Source organism: Coptis chinensis, chromosome 5 (genome assembly GCF_015680905.1).
Source record: "Coptis chinensis isolate HL-2020 chromosome 5, ASM1568090v1, whole genome shotgun sequence".
Lineage (NCBI taxonomy): Eukaryota > Viridiplantae > Streptophyta > Magnoliopsida > Ranunculales > Ranunculaceae > Coptis > Coptis chinensis.
Window position 1 is genome coordinate 25,945,716 of NC_141460.1, and position 22,606 is coordinate 25,968,321.

Here is a 22,606-nt window from a genome sequence, read left to right on the forward strand (position 1 = left end):
CACTTTAGCGAGATAAAGGAGCAAAGGTCGGTTGCTAAGGAGTTCTGTGAATAAAGACCAAGATTCAAGGAGACAAAGCCTTTGTAAAGCCCGGTTAAAAGCTGAAAAGTCAACACGGGCAGAAAGAGTGCACAAGTCAGCAGAACTTCCGAAGGCCGTATCTTTGGACTCAGATCTCGGAATTGGGAGTAGCTTATGTCAAAACGACCGGCTCGAAAAGAGCTTTCCAATGGTCCAAGCCTTGGCCCAATCAGAGGAGCAGAAGTGGACGAAACATCTGTCGAAGCCAACTGCAGCTGAAGAGCCCATTTTGGACTAAAGAAATTAGGTTTTGGGCCCGATTTTCCGGCCCAAAACATGGCTCCAAGCCCATGCACGATTTTTGGATCTGGAAGTATAAAAACAAAAGCTTGACTCTTTGTTAATGGCAGTTAGGTTAGGAAGCTAATGTTAATGGAGTTTAGGGTTAGAAAAAGTTAGATCTAGAATTAAATCTTCATTTTAATTAGTTTTCATTTCCCTTGTTTTAATTTAAAGTATTAAAATATTGTTATTGCTTCATTAGATAAATAAAGTAGTTTATTATTGATCAAATTCGATTTTGTCATTTATCTATTGCTTAGATCTAATTTCATTTCTTGGTTGTTAGTCATTTCGTAGTTATTGATGTTAGATTTTAATTATTATTTGTTAAATTTCATAAAGTTAGAATCTTTAGATTTAGTTGTCTTAAATTTATAATTAGTTTTAGTTTAAACACCAAACACATCACTCTCACCATTGTTCCTTGTGTTGGATCAATTGAATTTGTTTAAGTCTTGAGAATTAAGAGTGGAACGAATTCCTTACTCATTATATTGCATGAATATGTTTTGAGAGTAAGAAGAATTGATTTAAACGTAAGAACGGTAGGATTACGTATTAGTGTTGTTAACTTAATATTTAGGATTCTACTATTTTTACTGTTATCAAATGGCGCCGCTGCCATCTTAATCTCGTTCAAGACAAGAATTCAATTGCTTGAATCCAAGGGGCAATCCCCCATTCTCTACCCACCCACCCTTTTATTTTTTCATTCTTGTTTCTTGAATTTTCGAACCGTTCACTGTTTCAGGGCATAGGGGGCTGCGGATTCACAGAGAAAAACACTGCGGTGAAGGTATTTCTAAATTTTCGAAAATTCTGAAAATTTTCATACATATTATTTAATGTGTTGTTGATTTACTGGAATATTTTCAGATTTTTCAAAATTGTTTTACCTTGTGAAAAAAATACGATCTTTACAGTGCTGCATTTCCGTTTTCACACCATATGTTCTTGAAAAACAGACGAGTAAGGTTACTTAGGGAGTTCTAAAAATTCTATAATTTTTACAGGAGTATCTATCCTAACTAAGGAGTTTGTAGTAAAAATTTGATGAATTTTTTATTTGTTTTGACCTCCTAAATAGTAGAGTGTTTCCAGTGTGTTTCTGCAGTGTTGCAAACACTTAATATCTGAAACACCAGCCAATAAGGAGAGGTTGTAGAACTCCAATTGCTCTAAAGTTTTTACAGGAACAAGTAGGATCTGTCAGGAGTCTCCAGTAAAAATTGGGCAATTTTTGGATTTTTTTTGATGGGTTAACCATTCGGTTGTTTGTATTGTGTCCGAAAACCGTTTCGAAAACTTTGAAGGGCTGTAGAGGGACTTTCACAGCTCCGATTGATCTGAAATTTTACAGGCTACTTGATAGACGTCTTAGCAAATTACTGTAAAAATTTCAGATTTTTTGGAGAACAATAAAAGGCCTAAAACTTGAAAACCCTGGAGCGCGACCTGCACCCAAACCGAGCACGACCGCGCCCAAAACACTGGACATTCGACAAAACAGAGGGCACTCGCGCCCACTCGCGCCCAACCCGCGCCCTACAAGGAAAATTCATCGTGAACAGCCCGATTTTCACAGGAAAGTTCAAATTTCTATTCCTTAAAGTTATAAAGTGTTTCTAACTTGTTAAATACACTGAAATCGCGTATACAAGACGTTATTCAAACGCGTAGCAAGGAGACATTCAGGTACTCCTTCTTTCACTCCTCGCCTTTTCTGTCAGAGGAGTTTTAATTCTAGTATAATCAGGCTTGTTTTTCGTAGAAATAAATACAACACTCCTATCTAGAATTTCACACACTACACTTGCATCAATGGCTAAAGAACAAGAGACTCCTCTCTCGATTTTTATAAAGCCCTAAACGATGGCCCTAAGTAAGTGCATCGTTCTTGCAAACCTAGTGGGGATTTTGAATCCCCTAATATATTTAACTTGTTACCGGTTTTTCATGGTTTAGACCACGAGAAGCCTTACCAAAGCACATCGCGTTAGGATAGACCAAGTTCTCACTACATTCCATCATCCTAGCGTAAGTCCGGATCAAGTTAAACTTAGGGTGTTTCCTTTCACCCTAGCCGATAAAAAGGCGTCTTGGTTAACTGCCCAAACGCCAAACTCTGTGGACTCATGGGCTCAACTTGTTCAATTGTTCATGGAACAGTTTTACCCACCATCAAGACCGGATGAAATGCTTCACAAGATTCATTTCTTCCACCATAATCCTCATGAATCCTTTTCAGAGGCACGGAATCGTTTCAGCGATCTTCTCATTGAATGCCGATCATAATCTTGCGAAAGACACGCTTTGTTCATGCTTTCTTCAAGGGGCTTTCACATTATCATAAGGAGGTTCTAGATATCATGGGGGTAGTTTTTCTTAGTAAAGGAGCCTTGGAGGCTTATACATTCTTAGAAGATCAATCTAAGAGGAACAACAATTGGGGAGGTAACGATTCCTCCCGCTCCTCTCCTTCTTCTCTTGAGGTTAAACATGATCCCGAAGCTTAAAACTCTTATCGATGCCCTCACTAAAAGGTAGATGCTATCTCGTTCAACAACAACCCACTCCAGTCATGAACATTAACTCTACTTTCGTTGTAATGCATTTGTAGTCTTGAGCATTCCGACTTCTATTGTCCTCTTGTCTATGTACAAACACCACCACAACCACCACACTTCAACCAGGTTAACTCAACATCAAGGACAAGGGAACTTAGGTGACCGGAATAGAGGTTTAGTACCCATAACCCTTAACTATCAACATCAAGACATGAACGCCAACAAGCTTTAATTCCAATACAACCATCTACAGACAAAGTAGTAGTGACCTTGTTGGAGAAACAAAATCAAATTATGCAACAAAACTCCAACTTGATGAAAGATCAGCATGATCAAAACTCTAATATGATGAAACAAACGATGCAAATGATGCAGTCTTTGTGCCAAAAGGTTATTGACATGTCTTCTAACCAAAATAATAACCAAACCGGCGTGTTTCCAAGTCAAGCAATGCCTAATCCTAAGTTAACAAACACCGCCTTCGAAATAAAAAGTATTCAGTGTAATGGTAATATAAACCAAGGGGACCTACAAGCAGTCACCACCCTTCGTTCAGGGAGAGTAGATGATAACCAAGTGACTATGCCTAAAGATCACCCGCAAACTATAAATGATACCATATCAAATACTGTCATAGAAATTAAAGACCCTACACCTGTAGAGGTTCCAATATGGAAACCTAGTTGGAAAGTGATAAAAGATAAAGCAACGGTTAACAAATATGTTCCCCCTCATATTAGGTATAGGGATAAAACACCGCATGAACAACTAGATTTGCCTATAGAAGGAGAAGTGAAGTCCATTGAGAGTTTTGTACCTCACATTAGTGCGGCTGACGCTTTAGTCCCCACACTAGTAGATACCCCTCTTATGGAAGAAGACAAAGATCACAATTTTGACTCTTTGAACATAACTGAACTAGAGAAAGAATTTTCAACCCTGCCTTCTGACCATAGAAGAGATGGACTAAACCTCACAATAGACGAGATAGATGAATTCCTCAAAGATGGAGATGAATACCATAATTATATAGATATGAACAACCTAGATGAGGAATTCGACGAGTTTCTAAGAGCCTGTGATGATCCACCTTCTCAAGCACTACCTAGAGCACCACCCTACCACCATCCACCTGAGTTAATCCCTCATAAAATCCAATCATTCTTCCCACCCTTTTCTTCTATCACTTATCCACATTCCAAGTATTTTCCAAAACCATTCATTTACTCACGATCATTCACTTGGACTCCTTCTTATTCAACGAAGTTGCGTCGTAGAAAGTTTTGGAGCTTGATTCTGTTTGGTGGTGCATTCCATGTTAACTATTTATGGAAAGATCCACAATTGTTTAGATTATTGATATATGGGAAACTGCATGTAAATACATATATATCACTTTTAAGTCTAGGAATCGACTTTAAAAGACCGCGTTTTAAAACAAATTTTTACAAACCTGTTTTAAAAAAATTTGTTTGGGGGTGGGGTGTTTGGTTTTTCCATGCTTGATCACTAAACTTCCTATTCTTATCCCCACCTCGCTCCCTTTAAGAGTAGCTAGATTTCTCTTTGTTTGTTGTTTTGATGTTGTCTTTTATTATTTTTAGTAGATAGGATGTTACGTTGTTAAATTCCGTAGTTAACTTTGAATTTGGTAGTTAAATGTTGTTTGAATTTCAATTTTAATATAATGTTGTTCTTTTCAAATTGTGCATGGATTTTATTGTTAATCCCACCTTCCCGAATTGTTTGGGGGTGGTATTATGTATTCTATCATGATTTGTAGAAGATCCTCCATTTTAGAGTTTGGTTTGGAGTGAAGGTTGAGAATATTGTCATAATTGGCATACCTATGATTAGATGTGGTGGTATGATGAAATCTAAGAGAGTTTAGAAGTTACTAGTCTAAATCCAATTGTAAAAGATATTAGGGTTGTTATAGAATCAAGAATATGAGTTGTTTCCGTTTTCGGGTTCGGAAATTTTATTGTTTCCGGAAATTGCCTTAAAGCTTTTTGGCAACTTACCAATTCGTTTTAACAATTCAAAACCTATAAAAACTTCATTCATTCTACACTCACAACCCACACTACACCTAACTTCCATTTCTCACCTTTCACTCCCACGTTTCCCACGTTTCGTCGCATTTTTCACGAATCAACACCTCGGGGCTTCCGGCGGAGGCTTCAGCGCCTACTTTGTCGAAATTTTGTTGAGGCGCCCCGCCCAAGGTCAGCGTGACTCGGCTCAAACAACGGAATTCCAAATACCGAGCGACTTCGCCTAGTTCTAGCCTTCGGCGCCACGACTTCCGTCGACCCGAGAAAAATTCCAGTTTTCAGCGGGTTGTTCGGTTCATTCGCAGCTGTTCTAGAGCGTAGTTCGAGATCACATCTCTATAATAATACCGAACAGTCTTTCAAAGATTTGTTTCAAAGCACTACTTATGGTGCTTGGTTTCGTGAGGTGATCACACACGCGAAGGCCGGGAACCGCTTATGGTTCTTGCTAGCATTTGTTCTTGGACTTGCCATGCTCGCTGAAATACAAGACCCATGGTGCTATTGGGTAGATAATATGTATGTCTACACTTATGAGTTTTGCATGAGTCGTATGGGGCAGGCATTTTCCGTATCGAGGACCAAGGGGAATATAACGTCGCCCTTGGTAGCCTGTCCATGAACATAGGAACTGTTATGTTTTGGATCATGCTAAACATTTTAGGGGAATGACATTTTTCTTCTGTGAATGATGCCACTTGCAGCGTCTTCCTTGCTTTAGCCACGGGACGTATGTGCCATGACCTTCCCAGAACTTTGATGTCTAGTTTAGCACGAGCCCATAGCATGAGGCATAAGTATCTTCTTATGCCTATATTAGTTTGCCGTATTATACTATGTTTCTTCCCTATTTTTTGTGCCCGTTTCACGGACTGGGTTGGGGTCGACATTGTGAGATCCACCAATTCTATTATTCGATCTTTCCGTGCAATGACTTGGCAAGGGTGGAGGATACAACCTCATCAGGTTGCACCTTACACCCCATCCGACCAAGTGGCGCTTAACAGGTTAGGATCCGTAGATGATAAATGGCGGCAAGCTTGGCAAATTATAATGGCATGGCAGGATGCGAAGGAACCTCACTTCTTTATAGAAGAGGAGGATGATGAAAATGCTTATTTGGAGTGGAGGTAAGTTTTTAGTTTTGATTCTTTGCATGCGCTTATGTCCCAAGCAATTTAATTACGTTAACCCCATAATGGGTGGAACTCTTTATAGAGAGTCGTCGGTTTTTATTTCCTATATTAGTAAATTCTAACCTTGTTTTGAAGATGTTCCAGAATTTCACGCATTTCCATGGTATTTTTCTACCCTCTTTATTTAAATGCTTTGAGGACAAAGCATTCTTCTTGTTTGGGGGGGGGCATAGAAATACGTGTAATTAAGGCATCTGTTAGGATATAGATATGTATAATATGCATTTGTTTTCAAGTTAAAAAATTCAAAAATATAAATAAATAAGTTATGCTATACACTTAGGAATATTGGTATTGTTTTCTTTCTCTATGCTCTTAACAATCTAGAAGTCTCACGTAGCTTTTGCATCAGAATAATTGTTAGAAACTTAGGTTAATATGTAGGTAATAATTTTTGCATCTATCAATAAATATATTACATGAGTATCTATGATTGTTAGCGATAAGTTTAGAAATCTAGGCTAGAGTACTTATTCTACAAATCCTGTGAGAATATAGCCTAAAGCCTTATATGAGCGAAACATTCGAGAAATGACATAAGGGAGAAGTAAAATCCGGATAGAGATATCACATGTCCACTTGCTTGATCACTATGCCATATCCTAAGCGAGAATTTAGGCCCTCTTTGGATCGATATAGCCAGAAATTCAAACCTATGAATTATTTTCTGCTAGTCGCCCCTCTGAGCCTTTCCTTAGCCTTCCATGAACCACAATTCCTTTACCCTATTACAAAAACAAAACAAAACAAAATAAAAAAAATATATATAAATCAACCTACCCAATTTAGAATAAGTCTGAGAATAGAATGAGGAAGAAAGAAGAAGAAGAAAAAAACATGTAAACAAAAAATTAGTTAGTTGCTTTTAAAAATAAAAAAAAGAAGTTTCCATCCAAAGAAAAAAAAAAAAAAAATAAATAAAAAATAGAAATAAATAAAAAAAAAAAAAAAAAAAAAAAAGTCAAAAGCCAAAGAAAAAGAAAAAAATATGGCTAAGGATGGAAACAAAGTGTAGAAGCAAAAGTAAATAACAAGGTTTTCTCTAGTTACATAATATAAAGACTCTATTATCTCAGACTTGTCCTTTTTGAATATCCATTTCCTTCCTTCTTAAACCATCTCCTAATCCCCATAACACCTAATAAAGACCTCTAGCTTAATTAGGAATAGGCTAGTTTGATAGTAAGTGGCAGATGTGTTTGATCGACTCCGGCTTCCTTGTTGTCATTGAGTTTGTAAGGTAAAGTGTGCCCACTGCACACTGGAGTAGCAAAACTTGAGCGGAAAAATCAGAGTGATTTTTGTCTTGACTTTTATGTGAGGACCTACTTAAGGACGCTATTCCGAGTTTTCAGAAACGGACCTGCTAAGCATTTCATAGCATTACTCATTGTATATATGTTTATTCGTAGATGATTGATTATTATGCATATATTAGCTTAGTTTTCGACATGATTATTCTGTATTCAATTGCTAGTGAGATGTATAGATAGTTGAGACATGAATGAGGAAACAATAGTTTTATTTCTTAGTCGTTGTAGTATAGATGAAGTTTGTGAGTACCTTCATCGGAAAACTCTCATGAGGCTATAACTTCGTCCACTAGGGAATTCCTAGTGGTTTAAAGGCCTTGTTGCATATATGGTCAATGCAATCGCGACTCAAAAAACGAGAGTAGATAGAACTCTATTTTTGGTCACTTATTCTAATTTCTCATCTTTGCTTGAGGACAAGCAAAATGCTGTTTGGGGTGGTTTGATAAGAGCCCAAAACTGTAGTTTTAACCCCTTAACAATCATACTTTTAGACCAATTATGTGAGTAATAATTAAGAGTTAATACCGACACGTGTTTTATGCATTTCGGGCTTCAAAGTCTATTATGTGCAGAAATGTGCCACTTTTAGCGAGATAAAGGAGCAAAGGTCGGGTTGCTAAGGAGTTCTGTGAATAAAGGCCAAGATTCAAGGAGACAAAGCCTTTGTAAAGCCCGGTCAAAAGCTGAAAAGTCAACACGGGCAGAAAGAGTGCACAAGTTAGCAGAACTTCCGAAGGCCGTATCTTTGGACTCAGATCTCGGAATTGGGAGTAGCTTATGTCAAAACGACCGGCTCGAAAAGAGCTTTCCAATGGTCCAAGCCTTGGCCCAATCAAAGGAGCAGAAGTAGACGAAACATCTGTCGAAGCCAACTGCAGCTGAAGAGCCCATTTTGGACTAAAGAAATTGGGTTTTGGGCCCGATTTTCCGGCCCAAAACATGGCTCCAAGCCCATGCACGATTTTTGGATCTGGAAGTATAAAAACAAAAACTTGACTCTTTGTTAATGGCAGTTAGGTTAGGAAGCTAATGTTAATGGAGTTTAGGGTTAGAAAAAGTTAGATCTAGATTAGTTAATTACTTAGTTTTCATTCCATTAATTAGTTTCATTCTTTGTTTTAGCTTAGTTATTTAAATCATTGAATATCATTCATTAGATAAATAAAATAGTTGTTATTCATTCAATCATATCTTGTTCTTATTGTTCTATTAGATAAATAAAGTTAATTAGTTCTCCATAATCTAGTTTCATTTTCATTTATTTATTAGCCTAAATCCTTAGATTTACTTATTTGTCATTATTAATTTAATTCAATTATTGCATGAGTAGTTTCAAATTGAGTTTAAACAAATAAAGTTCAAATCTTTATATTATGTCTTGTTTAGATTCAATTGTTGGGAATGGTAGAATAGAAAATTCACATCAAATCATTACTCTCACTATTGTTCCTTTTGGGTTTGATTAGTTGAATTCAATTTAAGTCTTGAGGGTTTAAGAGTGGAACTAATCGACTCTCTCGATATTACTTCATTATTGAGAGTAGGAATATTGATATAAACACGTATTTACGTAATTTGATTATTTGTGTTTACGCATAGATAGTTAGAATACGTAAAATAACTGTTATCACCTTCCTTCTTAAACCATCTCCTAATCCCCGTAACACCTAATAAAGACCTTTAGCTCAATTAGGAATAGGTTAGTGTGATATTAAGTGGCAGATGTGTTTGATCAACTCCGGCTTCCTGTGTGTCATTGAGATTGTAAGGTAAAGTGTGCCCATTGTATTAATCGGAGTAGCTTAAACTTGAGTGGAAAAATCGAGTGTTGTTTCTTGACTATTATTGTGAGAACCTACTTAAGGACGCTTATTCCGAAGTTCTAAAACAAACACGCCAAACATTTTATAGTACTACTCATTGTGTATATGTTTATTGTAGATGATAGATTATTATGCATATATTAGCTTAGGTTTCGACTTGGTTATTCTTATTCAATTGCTAGAGAGATGTATAGATAGTTGAGCATGAATAAGGAAACAATAGTTTTATTTTCTTAGTCGTTGTAGTATAGATGAAGTTTGTGAGTACCTTCATTGGAAAACTCTCACGAGGCTATAACTCGTCCACTAGGGAATTCCTAGTGGTTTAAGGCCTTGTTGCATATGGTCAATGCAATCGCACTCAGCGAAACGAGAGTAGTTAGAACTCCATTTTTGGTCACTTATTCTAATTTCTCATCTTTGCTTGAGGACAAGCAAAATGCTGTTTGGGGGTGGTTTGATAAGAGCCCAAAACTGTAGTTTTAACCCCTTAATAATCATACTGTTAGACCAATTATGTGAATAATAAGTAAGAGTTAATACTGATTACGTGTTTTTATGTATTTCAGGCTTCAAAGTCCATTATGTGCAGAAATGTGCCACTTTAGCGAGATAAAGGAGCAAAAGTCAGCAGAACTTCCGAATGCCATATCTTTGGACTCAGACCTAGGATTGAGGCCTACCTTATGTCAAAACGACCGGCTCGGAAAGAGCTTTGCAATGGTCCAAGCCTTGACCCAATCAGAGGAGCAGAAGTGGACGAAAATTCTGTGGAAGCCAACTGCAGCTGAAGAGGCCTTTTTGGACTGAAAGAATTGGGTTTTGGGCCTGATTCTCTGGCCCAAAATATGGCTCCAAGCCCATGCACGATTTTTGGATCTGGATGTATAAAAACAAAAGCTTGACTCATTGTTAATGGCAGTTAGGTTAGGTAGATAGTTAGACCTAGATTAGTTAGCCTCCATTAATTAGTTTTAGAACTTAGTTTAATTAGTTTCAATTCATTGTATTAGATTAAACCTTTGAATCTTGTTCTTCATTTGATTAGATCAATAAAGTAGTATTTTTTATCAATTTCGATTTTGTCATTTCCATTTCTAGATCTAATTTCAATTCTTGTTCTTATTTCATTTTAGTCATTAATTTAGATTTCATTATTGTTTAATTAAGTAAATTTTAATGCTTTATATTATGTTTAGTTTAGATTCAATGGGAAATGTTAGTTTGATGAATCAAGGCTAAAACCTCCATTAGAGGGGTTGATGAAGCCTTGATGAATACTTAGTTGTTTAGTATAAAATTGGTTGTAGAATCTATTCCACTCTAGAAGGTCGTGTTTCGCCATGAGAATGGGTGGACGACCTCACATGCTAGTTAGTATCCGGTAGGAATGCCATGAACACTAGGGATTAGAACTCGAATTTTTTAGCAGAAGAACGTGAGAATTGAGATACAACATTCTACGCTAGGTTGTTAAGTTGGAGTCGAGGTGGATTCAATTCCCCTCTAATCCTTTATCTAGATTCAAACAATCGTATTTCCGTAGCTTCGTAGATTAACCTTAGTTTATATTTTATCTTGTTATTTATTATATCTAGTTATTTAAAATAACGCGTCTTGTTAGCATAACATTTCGTAAAGCTCTCATTGACTTAAGACTGATTTCTTAGACTTAGAAAACAATCCATGCTAGAGAACTAGGAGTGGAACGAACTTCCTACTCCACTTAGTGCAATTCGCATCGAGAGTAGAAGCTTTGATAATTGAGATAGTAAAAGATAGTTTTAGTTTACTTACGGATTGAATTCATCGTTCATTTCGTAGGTAGACTAAACATTTTATAGTTATCAAGAATGCTTTGTACAAAAACAGAATAGTTAAAAGTTTCAAAAGAAATAAAAGATTCAAAAATCAAAATCTCCCAAAAGTTCAAAATCAATCAAAAGGAGTCGAATTCAAAAGAAACAAAAGAAAAGTTAGAACTCCCAAAAATCAAAATCATATGAAGTCACAAAGCCAAAGGGCTAAAGAATGAATCCCAAATTCAGAAGCAAAAGAACAAAACGAGGTTCTTCTCTAGTTACAAATATCATGAAGACCTAATTTCTCAACTTATCAGAGTTTGTTTTCCCTTCCCTTTATTTCTAAACCACTACCTTAGCCCCGTAATTCCTAATAAAAGACCTCTAGCTAGGAATAGGATGGTGTGATAGTAAGTGGATATTGTGATCAATCGACCCCGATTTCCTTAGACGTCATTCGAGTATGTGAGGAATATAAGTGCCTTCTGGACTTGAGAAAACGAAACTTGAGTGAATCTATCAGAGAGTTGTGATTGCGACACAGCCCTATGAGAACCCAACTTAAGGACGCTCTCCAAAAGTTTCGGAAACAACTCTGCTTTTGCATTTCACCGCTCATGTTTTGCATGTTTCGGAAACGAGACTAGTATAATAAATAACACATTTGTGATCTTAGTTTTTTATCTCTCATCTTTGCTTGAGGACAAGCAAAATGTTGTTTAGGGGTAGTTGATCAGTCCCCAAATGTGCATTTTATTACTTTTACAGTACTTCAATTATGTTTTTCTTATGCTTAATGAACAAACAACTTATAGCTTTTGCTACCGTTTGCAGGATTTAGGCCATTTAGGACGTATGTTCCTAATACGTGCATTTTAGCGCAAAAATGATTGTTATTGACACTGCTTGGGAAGATTCCAGCTTAGGAGCAAAAGTGCTAGAAAGTCAACGGTCCAAGTCAACTGTCAAAGTCAAACTTTGAAGGACTCAAAGCCAAAAGCTGAAGACTCAAGGACTTAAAGCTAAATCAAGAATTCAATTAGATGAGCTTAAGTCAAAAGCCCACAAAACTTAAAGGTTGTTTCTAGAAAAAAAGGCAAATATGTAAATAATTAACCATCAAAAGAGATGTAGAGAATTAACCATCCAATTTTAACAACGAAAAAAAAAACAAACAAGAAATGAAAGGGTAAGAGTGATGTTTCCCTCCTTAGGTGCTCAACCAAGCATCCATACTCCTTCAATCCATGACGATGGTGCCATTTGAAGCTGTAGTTGTGGTAAGTTCAAAGTTTATTTACCATAAATTGTTTAGAGCTTGAACGAATGGGAGTTTTGAAGGAGGAAAGGTAGATTTCTTTAATTTTTAGGACTTGTTTTTGTTAACTCTAGTTGTATTGAAGAACATTCAAAAGAAACAACTTTAAATGACTGAAGAAAACTTGCATTGAAAAGACTTTGTTGATTGAATGATTGAAAACACAAACTTGAATTAAATAACTTGATTGAAATGGAGAACAAAAACTTGAAGGAAATAACTTGATTGAAATTAAGAACAAAAAGTAAAATAACTTGAATGTAAATTACTTGAAAATTAAATCCTACACTACTCATACATGGCACTAGAATAAGTCTAGGTACATTCTCTCATCCTACTTTTAAGTTCTTATACCCCTACTTTTACAAAAGACTGATTTGCCTTCTCCCTCTACAATCAAGACACCTCATCATGGTTTCCTTTTTTCTTTTTGCTTTTGTTTTTTCATTTCTTCTTGATCAAGCTAGGTTTCGAGAAAACCTTTTTTTGTATCAAGGTCATCCATCTTTAGTTTTCTGAGTTAAGGACGTGACTTTTAGCTCTTTGGTTTTGAGTCATTGACCTTTTACCTTTGATTTTGACTTTTTCAGTATTTTTTCATAACAACTTCGAGTCTTCATAATAAGCGTAAATAAGACTCCATTTGGTGCTAAGACGCAGCTTTTATGATAAGTGGTATGAATTGTTCTGTAACCTGAAAAATGTAATAAAAGCTATGAGTTGTCTTTTCATTATGCGTAAGAAGGGTTGTAATAATACAGTAATGTAAAGATAATAAAACATATATTTAAGAGCTGATAAGATGTTGAATCAAACAATAACACATCGCCAAAGCAACAATAATCTGAGCGACACGTCGAATATGCCCAAAACAATCTAACCAACTGACCATGCATATTTACCTCGTGATCGTAGAAAAATGATGGATCAATCTTCGACTTGTTCTTCATGCTGGTAAGAAGTATGTTGGCATCCCCATTCATGTACTGAATTCTCCTCATTTTATCGATCCGATTATAAAGGTTTTTTCTTATATATCCAACTTTCCAAAAAACGCCAGCCTTACTCACAAAAAAATCCATCACTTAACATGTTCTTATGCCCACATTTCATTGATTTGTAGCTAATGTTGCATCCTCATTACCCACATTTCTATGTGATCGGCCAAACATTGAGCTTGGATATAGGACGCAAGCAAATGAGTATGTTCTCCAAAAAAACCACTGACAACCCACATTTTGGATTTAGCATCTAAAATCACTTCAAAATGGGCAAGACACCCACATTAAGTCTCCCTCTGTTTTTTTTTTTTTTTTGCGTGGGGTTAGGACAAAATATTTCTTATCTCCCTTACCTTCACACGAGCACAGGAATCTTCACTTATGCTCAACATCTTTATTAAATCTATGAATACCCCTGCACACACTAAATCCAACAAACTTGGCATACTCATTGTAGAAGTCATAAGCCTCACCATTAGTTTTAAAACACATAGAGAACATGATTGCATTCTCGTTTTCACAATCTGTACCTTCTCCATTTTCTCTTATTGCACAGGGCTGATTAAAAGAATTACTATCCTATTTATCACATCCTCTTACCTCTTCTCTTTCATATTTATCCCCTCCTTTAAAAGATTCATTTTCTCCTTCACTTTCGTCATCCAATGTATGTACGTCTTCTAAGTTTGCAATGAATGGCTCCACACAAATATATGTTTCAATGTCATAACAATTACTTTCCTCGTCAAGGCATGCATCAAGACAAACATTTCTAACCCACTCATCATCTTCATTAAAGGTAGCCATCATCACCTAATCAATGCAACAATTAAAGGAAAGTATTAAATTTTATAACTAGATACTCAAAACAAATTACTGATGATGCTCTGAGGGGTAAGTAGACATAAATCATCTAATGTTAGAAAAATATGAATTTTTACTGTCAATGTGACTTCCACACGATACAACATGATTCACAAACAAAACAAAATAAAAAGAAAACTATAAATTGAAACAACTAATACAAGCAACTCCTATCATGTTATGATAATGGAAATATTCAAGATCTAAGTTTTGCAGAGGATCGAGAATTTTTCCAGAAAAGTGATACCACTAGACTGCTCTCACTTCTATGAGCTTATGCATACTCGTTTTGAAAGCTATGGTTGGTATGCACACTAAAAATAATGAACTCGAACTAAATAGACGCAAAATTTGGGTGTTTCTACGAGCAAAGTACCCTTTATAGATGGTCCTTCTATCATTCAAAAACAACACAAAATTATAGGACGCGGCATCCACGACACGTTTTTAGAACAATTACAATACCTGTATATAAATGTGGATTACAATACCTGTATAGAGTACAGACTGCACTATATAAATGTGGATTATAAAGCAATATTTGACAAGAGCTACAAGAGTTATATCGCTCTATAATCCCTTGCTATATGAATGAAAAGTCCTCGAAAAATGAAAATCAATGCAGGCTTGTCGGGTCTTCATATTGATTAATCTTAGAGGGAGCATTATTAATAATAACATTATGTGTTTATATATTCCAGTAAAACTGCACCACAATATGATACAGAGATGATCATAATACTATCATCTTAAGTGAAAACAACAACACCACCCAAAGGTAAAATTACATAACTAAATGTATAGAGCACAACACAGTGAAGGTTGAGAAAAAAAATCATAGACCAAAAATACGTAGCAGTCATTTTTCTCCATCGGTTGAACTCAAGCAATAGATTAATTGTAACTAAGTTATGTTGTAAATTGTAATCCACCATCCAAGGGTCTGCTTTTATACATCCACTCCAATTCTAAGTAAATTAAGTGTGGTTGTCTGCCAAAGAATCAACTACAAATGGAAAATAGAAAAGATAAAGGAGGAAGATCGTACCCAAAAATAGCATGCGCAAGGAAAATGCTTGCTTTAGGAGTGAGTACCAGGCGAAAGTCTTCTTAGAATTATGTTGGAACTGCTGTATGATCTGATTTTACAACCACTGAGATCACAGCCTCTCTCTCTTACTTTCTCTCTCTCTGTCTTTTTCTCACAATTTTCCTCTTCATTCTCATCTCTTTTCTTCTCTTTATATCCCATAACCGCTCTCTTTCTCCAACCGCTCCATCTTCTCTAACCGCTCTCCATGATCTTTTTCGTGTCCTACGTCTGCCCCTTGTCCAACCGTCTCCCTAGGCATCGTGTTCTGGCTACTGTGCTCCTCCTGCCTCTTTCCTTAATCCACCTTCATTTAGGCCCCCGACACTTCGCGGAATCCTATGCCTTACTAGGTTCCGCGATGTATCTCTGTTCCGCGAGCTTGATTCGTCGCTCCCACTCCTTCTCTGGCCGTCATAGGGCAGCTCTCGGCAGTTGTATTACCGCGGACACGATCCGTTACACTAGGTCTCTTCTTTGCTACCCGGCATACGACCCACTTGCCACCTATAACTCCACGTGTCATGAATACGTCCTATACAGATGCCCCTCTCGGTCCCGTTTGATATTCCGCGATATCGTTTTAAGTCCGCGGATAAACTACGAGACCGAGAAAAGTCTCCCCCTTTCCTTTACCTCTGTGGCACGTGCACCCATGGCACGTGCGCTATCATTACCTCTCGATGTTCGATCCGCACGTGCATCGAGCCTGTCATTTCGGCGCACGCGCATCGAGCCTGGTTTTCCACTTTTCAAGGCCCCACGTGTCCCTTGTTTCTTGGTTCTTTTCCCGAATGAAATAACCTTTTTGCCCTTTGTCGATTAGTATCCCGCCCAAATCTCTCTCTTCCTTTAAAACCCCTAAACTCATCTCTAAACCCTTTCATTTTCTTCTTCTTCCAGTTTCTTCCCCATTTCTTCCCGTTCTCATCTTCAGTGGGTCTTCGATTTTCTGCAAGATTCGAACTTCTCTTTCGTTGCTATTTGACGCTTTGCTCCTCAGGTTTGTCTTCCTCCACTTAGTTCTTGTCATTGTTCCGATTACTCTCCATCGTTTTACTGTTCCCATTTCTCTTCCTCCATAGCTTGTTTTCACTATTGTTCTTCGCCGGTTTAGAGGCGTCTCCGTCGTTTAATTTTGTCATGTCTGAGTCCGAATCGGCGAATTCCTCAACCACCCGACGACGGATCGGAGTCCTCTGCTCCCGGATCTAGCGGTCACACACCGTGGATACATATCGACTCAGCGGCCGGGCTCGCTAATACAATCGCGGAACCTTCCACCTCAGGAAGGAAAACCACTCTGCCTCCCCCCCTACCGCTGTAGGCCCAACTTAGATGCAGTTAAAGCTGCTTATGGCATCCCCGCCCACGTGATCCTTGAGCACGTGCCTGGCGTCTCCCATTTCCCGCATCTAGTCCCACCGCGGTCTGGTTGTCTCATTGCAACTGTTGGTCAGATAGCGGCCGGCTTGCGATTTCCATTAACTCTCCTTGATGTCGAAGTATGTAACCACTTCAACATCCCCCCCTGCCAAGGCATTGGTAATTTTTGGCGTATCTTATATGCCGCAGATCATTACAACAAAACCAATTCTCCCAAAATCCAACTCTGCGATATGATAGCTCACTACTATATAAAAAAGAGTACCAAATTTGGTAGTGTAGGATATCGATCTTTCGTACCGTCCATGAGAGAAGTCCTTTATCCTCCACCTTACTACCTCTGATAAAGTGTGGCATCATTATCCGTTATATGTGTCTGGTAGTTTTCTGTCCGCGGATCTGCCCTCTAACGTTTCTCTAAGACATCTCAGTTTCCTTTCTAGTGGTACGTCAAACTTTTTATTCGCCGTGCTCATTCCTAACTTTACTTTTAACTTGTCTCTCTTTTATACCACAGGTTGGCGCCCAGATTCGCGATCCAAACTTTACAACGGTGTCTACTCAGCTATTTTTCAAAAACTCCGCGACTTGGGAAGTGGACAGAGTGAAGTCCTCGGCATAGATCCAAAAAAGGGCCATCCTCTTCTCCTTGATCCTTCGTTGAAAAATATTGGTCCGTATCAAGGTCCACTTTATCGCCCAGCCCCTCCCAAAGAGAGACTCCCCAAATCTTCTCCTCACCCAAACAGAAAGCCCTACAAATCTTTTAAGTATACTAACAAGATATCGCACTCCAGAGCCGTAGCCCAACGTTTTGCCAAGCGCCCAAGGCCCATCCCCCTCCTATCCCGCCCCCCCCCTTCCTACTCTGAGCGGATTGGGAAGACGACTTAGATCAACCTTTCTCCTCCTCGGTTCAAGAAGCTGCCATGGCCTCTTCTAAACTCAAATTATGGGATAGTGACTCACGAGGGGATGAACCCGTTGAAGTCACCGCTAAGAGCCCTCCCCGCTAAAAAAGGCTAGGGACTGCGGTAGCCCCAACCCCAATGGCTGGCCGTATTGCCAGATTGCCGCCTCTTTGTTTACGCTTTCGCCGTCCTTCTACAAATTCCCGTCAGCACCACCTGGCGTACCTGAAATATGGCGACCTCAATTCAGGGCTAGAGATCACGAAGTAACTATACGCCGACTTCGCCCCCGACAACAATCCCCTCATGTTTGCGTCTCTTTTCTTCAGTTCTCACCTGCCCAAAGATCAAGCGTATGGTGATTCTGGCAGCTTTGCATCTCATAGAACCTCCATATACCACGGTTGGGAAAAGGTATTATTCTGTCTTTTTTCTCATCTTCTTAGTCGTTTCAACTCTTTGATAACCCGTGACCTTTTTCAGCTGAGTTTGGATATTGGTTATATGATCCGCGGTCTCACCAACACACTGGACTCTGTGGAGACCATGAAGCAGGAGATTGAAGGACGAATTTTGGAAGGCCAAATATGCTGCGTTGGAAAAAGATCGCGATGCTCTTCGAATTGTGGCTGTGAAGGCCCAAAAGGCGCTTCGGGTGGCCGAAGAGCAGCACCGTGATTATGTTTCAGGTGTTTCATCAAAACTGGAGAGCCAGCAAGAGGCAGCTAAAGTCGCCACTCAGGTCGCCGTTGATAAAGCTGTTCAAGATGCCGCCGACCGTTTTCGTAGCCTTGCGGAGAAGAAGACTAGCCGCGAACTTAAACAACAGCTCGTAGAACTCTCTGCGGCTGGTCGCCTCCTTCCTGTTCAGAGTGCAGATCAAATAGCGCGCCCTCCCCCCTTTACATCGACTTCAACTCCTATCTCGTCCCTCCCCCAACCATTAATTCGATGAAGCCTGCACCCATCATAGTGGATATTTCCCTTCCTTCTGCTGGTGAGGTGGAATCATTGCCTGCTCACCAGAATGTTGGCGAAGGGCCTCAGTAAATTCTAGGAATTCCTATTGATGTGTTGTACTTAAAATGTTCCCCTTTGTACTTTTACATTTTGTGATTCCCACTTTTGATTAGCTTGATTGTAATATCTATTTCACCGATTCCTTGGAATGGCGGTAGTCTTTAAAGTAACTAGAGTTCCTCTCTTTATCATTGTATATATCTCTGTTAATTTTATCCTCAGCTGAGTTATACTCAAAATTTGCAGTAGGTGCACCGATATGAGCATTGTATTAAGCTGTGACGCCTAATTGGACACTTATTCGTACCATTTTGTTGATTTGGACATTTATTGCGCTAAGGGTTTCTTCCCCTTGTTTTTTCTCGGTGGGCGCGGAAGCTGGAGGGCAACTCAGCTTGCCCCCAAGTCTATTTGGACGTATAGTCCGCGAAGGTATCCTTCCCCCCGCTTTCTCAGACGGCTGTGAAGCCTGGAGGGGCAACTCAGCTTGCCCCCAAGTTGATTCGGACACGTAGTCCGCGAAGGGCTCCTCCCCGGGCGGTGTTGAAGCTGGAGGGGCAACTCAGCTTGCCCCCAAGTTGATTCGGACATGTAGTCGCGAAGGGCTCCCGCCGCTTTCTCGGACGCGGTGAAACTGGAGGGGCAACTCGCCTTGCCCCAAGTTGATTCGGACGGAGGTAGTCCCGAAGGGCTCCTCCCCCGCTTTCTCAAACGGTTGTGAAGCTGGAGGGGCAACTTCAGCTTGCCCCAAGTTGATTCGGACACGTAGTCCAGCGAAGGGCTCCCCCCGCTTTCTCGGGGCGGCTATGAAGCCCGGAGGGGCAACTTCGGCTTGCCCCCAAGTTGATTCGGACGTAGTAGTCCGCGGGCGGCTCCCCCCCTTTTGCAAACGGCGTGAAGCCTAGAGGGGCAACTTCGGCTTTGCCCCAAGTTGATTCGGACATGTAATCCGCGGCGGCTCTTCCCCCTTTCTCGGGACGGATGTGAGAAGCACGGAGGGGGCAACTTCGGCTTGCCCCCATGTTGATTCGGACATGTAGTCCGCGAAGGGCTCCTCCCCCCCGCTTTCTCAGACGGCTGTGAAGCCTGGAGGGGCAACTCAGCTTGCCCCCAAGTTGATTTGGACTTGTAGTCCGCGAAGGGCTCTTCCCCCCCGCTTTCTCAAACGGCTGTGAAGCCTGGAGGGGCAACTCAGCTTGTCCCCAACTTAGTTTGGAGTTCGTTCGTCAAACTTTCTTCTGCTTTCCATACCAACTATAAAGTGGAAGGACTTGTTTTATTCATGGAGAAACATATATTGTACCAGCTATTACACTCCCTCATTTCTCACTTGAAAACTAAACAAGGCTTTCACTATGGTAAATTTTCAACATTCTTACATTCCACGGTTTGTCAATCATTTTCCCTTCTGAAGTCCGTAACTTATAAGTTCCAGAAGTTCCTTTTTCCGTCACGACATATGGTCCCTCCCAATTAGGCCCCGCTTTTTGCGTCGTTTCTCCTTCCCCGGTGGTCTGGCGAAACCCGTCCACAAAGACTGATCCCCACATTGAAAGTTCGCGGCTTCATCTTTTTATCGTACTGTCTTTGTAGCTTCCGATGATATTCTTCCAGACGAATGCGCGCCAATTCTCTTTTTTCCTCTATGAGGTTCAACTCCGTGGTTAGAATCCCCTCATTTTTGCCCGACTCCACTGCGCTGGTTCTTGTTGATTTCTCTATCATTTCCACCGGAATCACAGCTTCTACCCCATACGCCATTGAGAATGGTGATTCATTTGTTGATGTTCGCGGTGTTGTGCGGTAAGCCCATAGCACATGATGCAACTGGTCAGCCCATGCTCCCTTCCGCTCCTCCAGCTTCTTCTTAAGATTATCCATTATAATTTTGTTCGAAGCCTCTGCTTGTCTATTCCCCTCTGGATTGTATGGGGCTGAGAACCCCTGCTTCACTTTAAACGCCCGAAGGAACTTTCGTACCTTTCCCCCAGTAAATTGTGTTCCATTATCCGCGATGACTGTATGTGGCAATCCAAACCTACAAATTATATTTTCCCACAGAAATTTGTTCACATTTTCTTCCTTGACTTGTTGCAGTGCCACTCCTTCCACCCACTTTGTAAAATAATCGGTTCTTTGCCAACATAAATCTCCTCTTGCCGCTTGCCGTTGGCGGGGCCCCACTATATCCATCGCCCACATGGCTTAATGGCCACGGAACTAAACACATCTTGGCGGTGGCTCGCGGAGCATGTATCGGTGCAAATCTCGACATTTTTCACACCCTTTTGCATATCCCATCGCATCCCTTTTCATATCGCCCAAAATACCCCTGTGAGATCAATCGGTGTGGTGGTCGGCGCCCGCAGAATAACTTCCACGATTCGCCTTCATGTACCTCAACCGAACTTCTTTAATCTGCGGCCCTATGCATTTTAACATTGGTCCGCCAAAACTTCTCCTATACAGATCCCCATCGAGTAAAGTGTATCTTTGGCTCACCCTGTTCCATTCTGCGTCTTTTCTGTTTGTTTTTCTATCTCTATCCCCATCAAAGCTTTGATGGGTGTTATCCAACGGGCTCTATATCGACAAAGGCAGACATCTTCCGCTTCCGTGGTACTAGGCTTGCTCAACACCCTTACTTCAATAGATTTTCCCTCTGTCCCTGGTAGTACTGCGGCGACATATGCCAAAGCATCGGCATGTCTATTTTCACCGCGATTCAAATGTGCAAACTTAATATTCTTGAACTTACGTGCCTTTCTCTACAACACTTCCAAGTATCTCGCCATCCTTGGGCAGCGAGCCATGAATCCTCCATTCACTTGACACACCACTAGGTTAGAATCCGAGTAAACGGACAGTTCGCTCACTCCTAAATCTTGAGCCATACCCAAACCTGCTATCACTGCTACTTTCGGACTCATTCATTTGGAAGCCGCAAATCCCAGTTTCATCGATAATTCCAACCTATTGTTCTCAGGAGTCACCAGGACGACGCCTATTCCGTTCCCTGTATCTGTAGCCGACCCATCCGTGAAAACTCTCCAACCGTTCCGCGCATCCCATGGATCCAATGGGTCGTGGTTAAGCTCCCCTTCGCGATCCATGACCATTTCTTCTCCCCATGTTGGGTCCTCAGCTGGGAATTCTGCTAACACCTCCGCCATCGCTTGTGCTTTTTCTGCGGTTCTGATCTGGTACTGGATTTCGTAGCAACTGAGTATTACTGCCCACTTCAGCATTCTTCCTGACTTCTCCGCCCTCAACGCCTGCTTGAGAGGCAGGTTTGTTATCACCACCACGGAATGAGCTTCGAAATAAGGTTTCAATTTTAGTGCTGAGAATACCAGTGCCAAAGCGTATTTCTCAATTCTGCTGTATCGGGTTTTCACGTCCAGCATGGTCTTACTCTGAAAGTAAACGGGTTTCTCTATCTTTTCAACGATTCGCACCAATACGGAGCTCACCGCGTACTCTGAAACCCCCAGATATAAATACAGTTTTTCCCCTTGTTCTGGCCGCGACAAAAGTGGTGCTTTACCTAAATAACTCTTCAACTCCTGGAAGGCTCCCTCACATTCCGCGGTCCATTGGAAGTCTTGTGTTTTCCTCAACAATCGATACAGCGGTCGACATTTGTCTGATGATTTAGAAATAAATCGATTCAATGCCGCTAAACTTTGTACCTCCTTCACATTTTCGCGGGACGGCATTTCTATCGCTGATCTAATTTGTTCGGATTTGCTTCTATACAGCGGTGTGTTACTATGTAACCCAAGAACTTCCCTGACGCTACACCAAAGGTACATTTCTCGGGGTTAAGCTTCAGCTGGTGCCTTCGTAGTATGTGAAAAGTTTCCTGAAGACCTTCCAAGTGTTCGTCTTC

General features: G+C 40.0%; 1 protein-coding gene across 1 annotated transcript; it reads right to left on the bottom strand.

The window, feature by feature from the left end:
• Window positions 1–20,187: 20,187 nt before the first annotated feature.
• Window positions 20,188–20,907, bottom strand: LOC147497190 (uncharacterized). The gene has a single exon (XM_086562796.1). It carries the CDS (start codon window positions 20,905–20,907, stop codon window positions 20,188–20,190), a length of 720 nt encoding a protein of 239 aa, XP_086418922.1.
• Window positions 20,908–22,606: the final 1,699 nt, after the last annotated feature.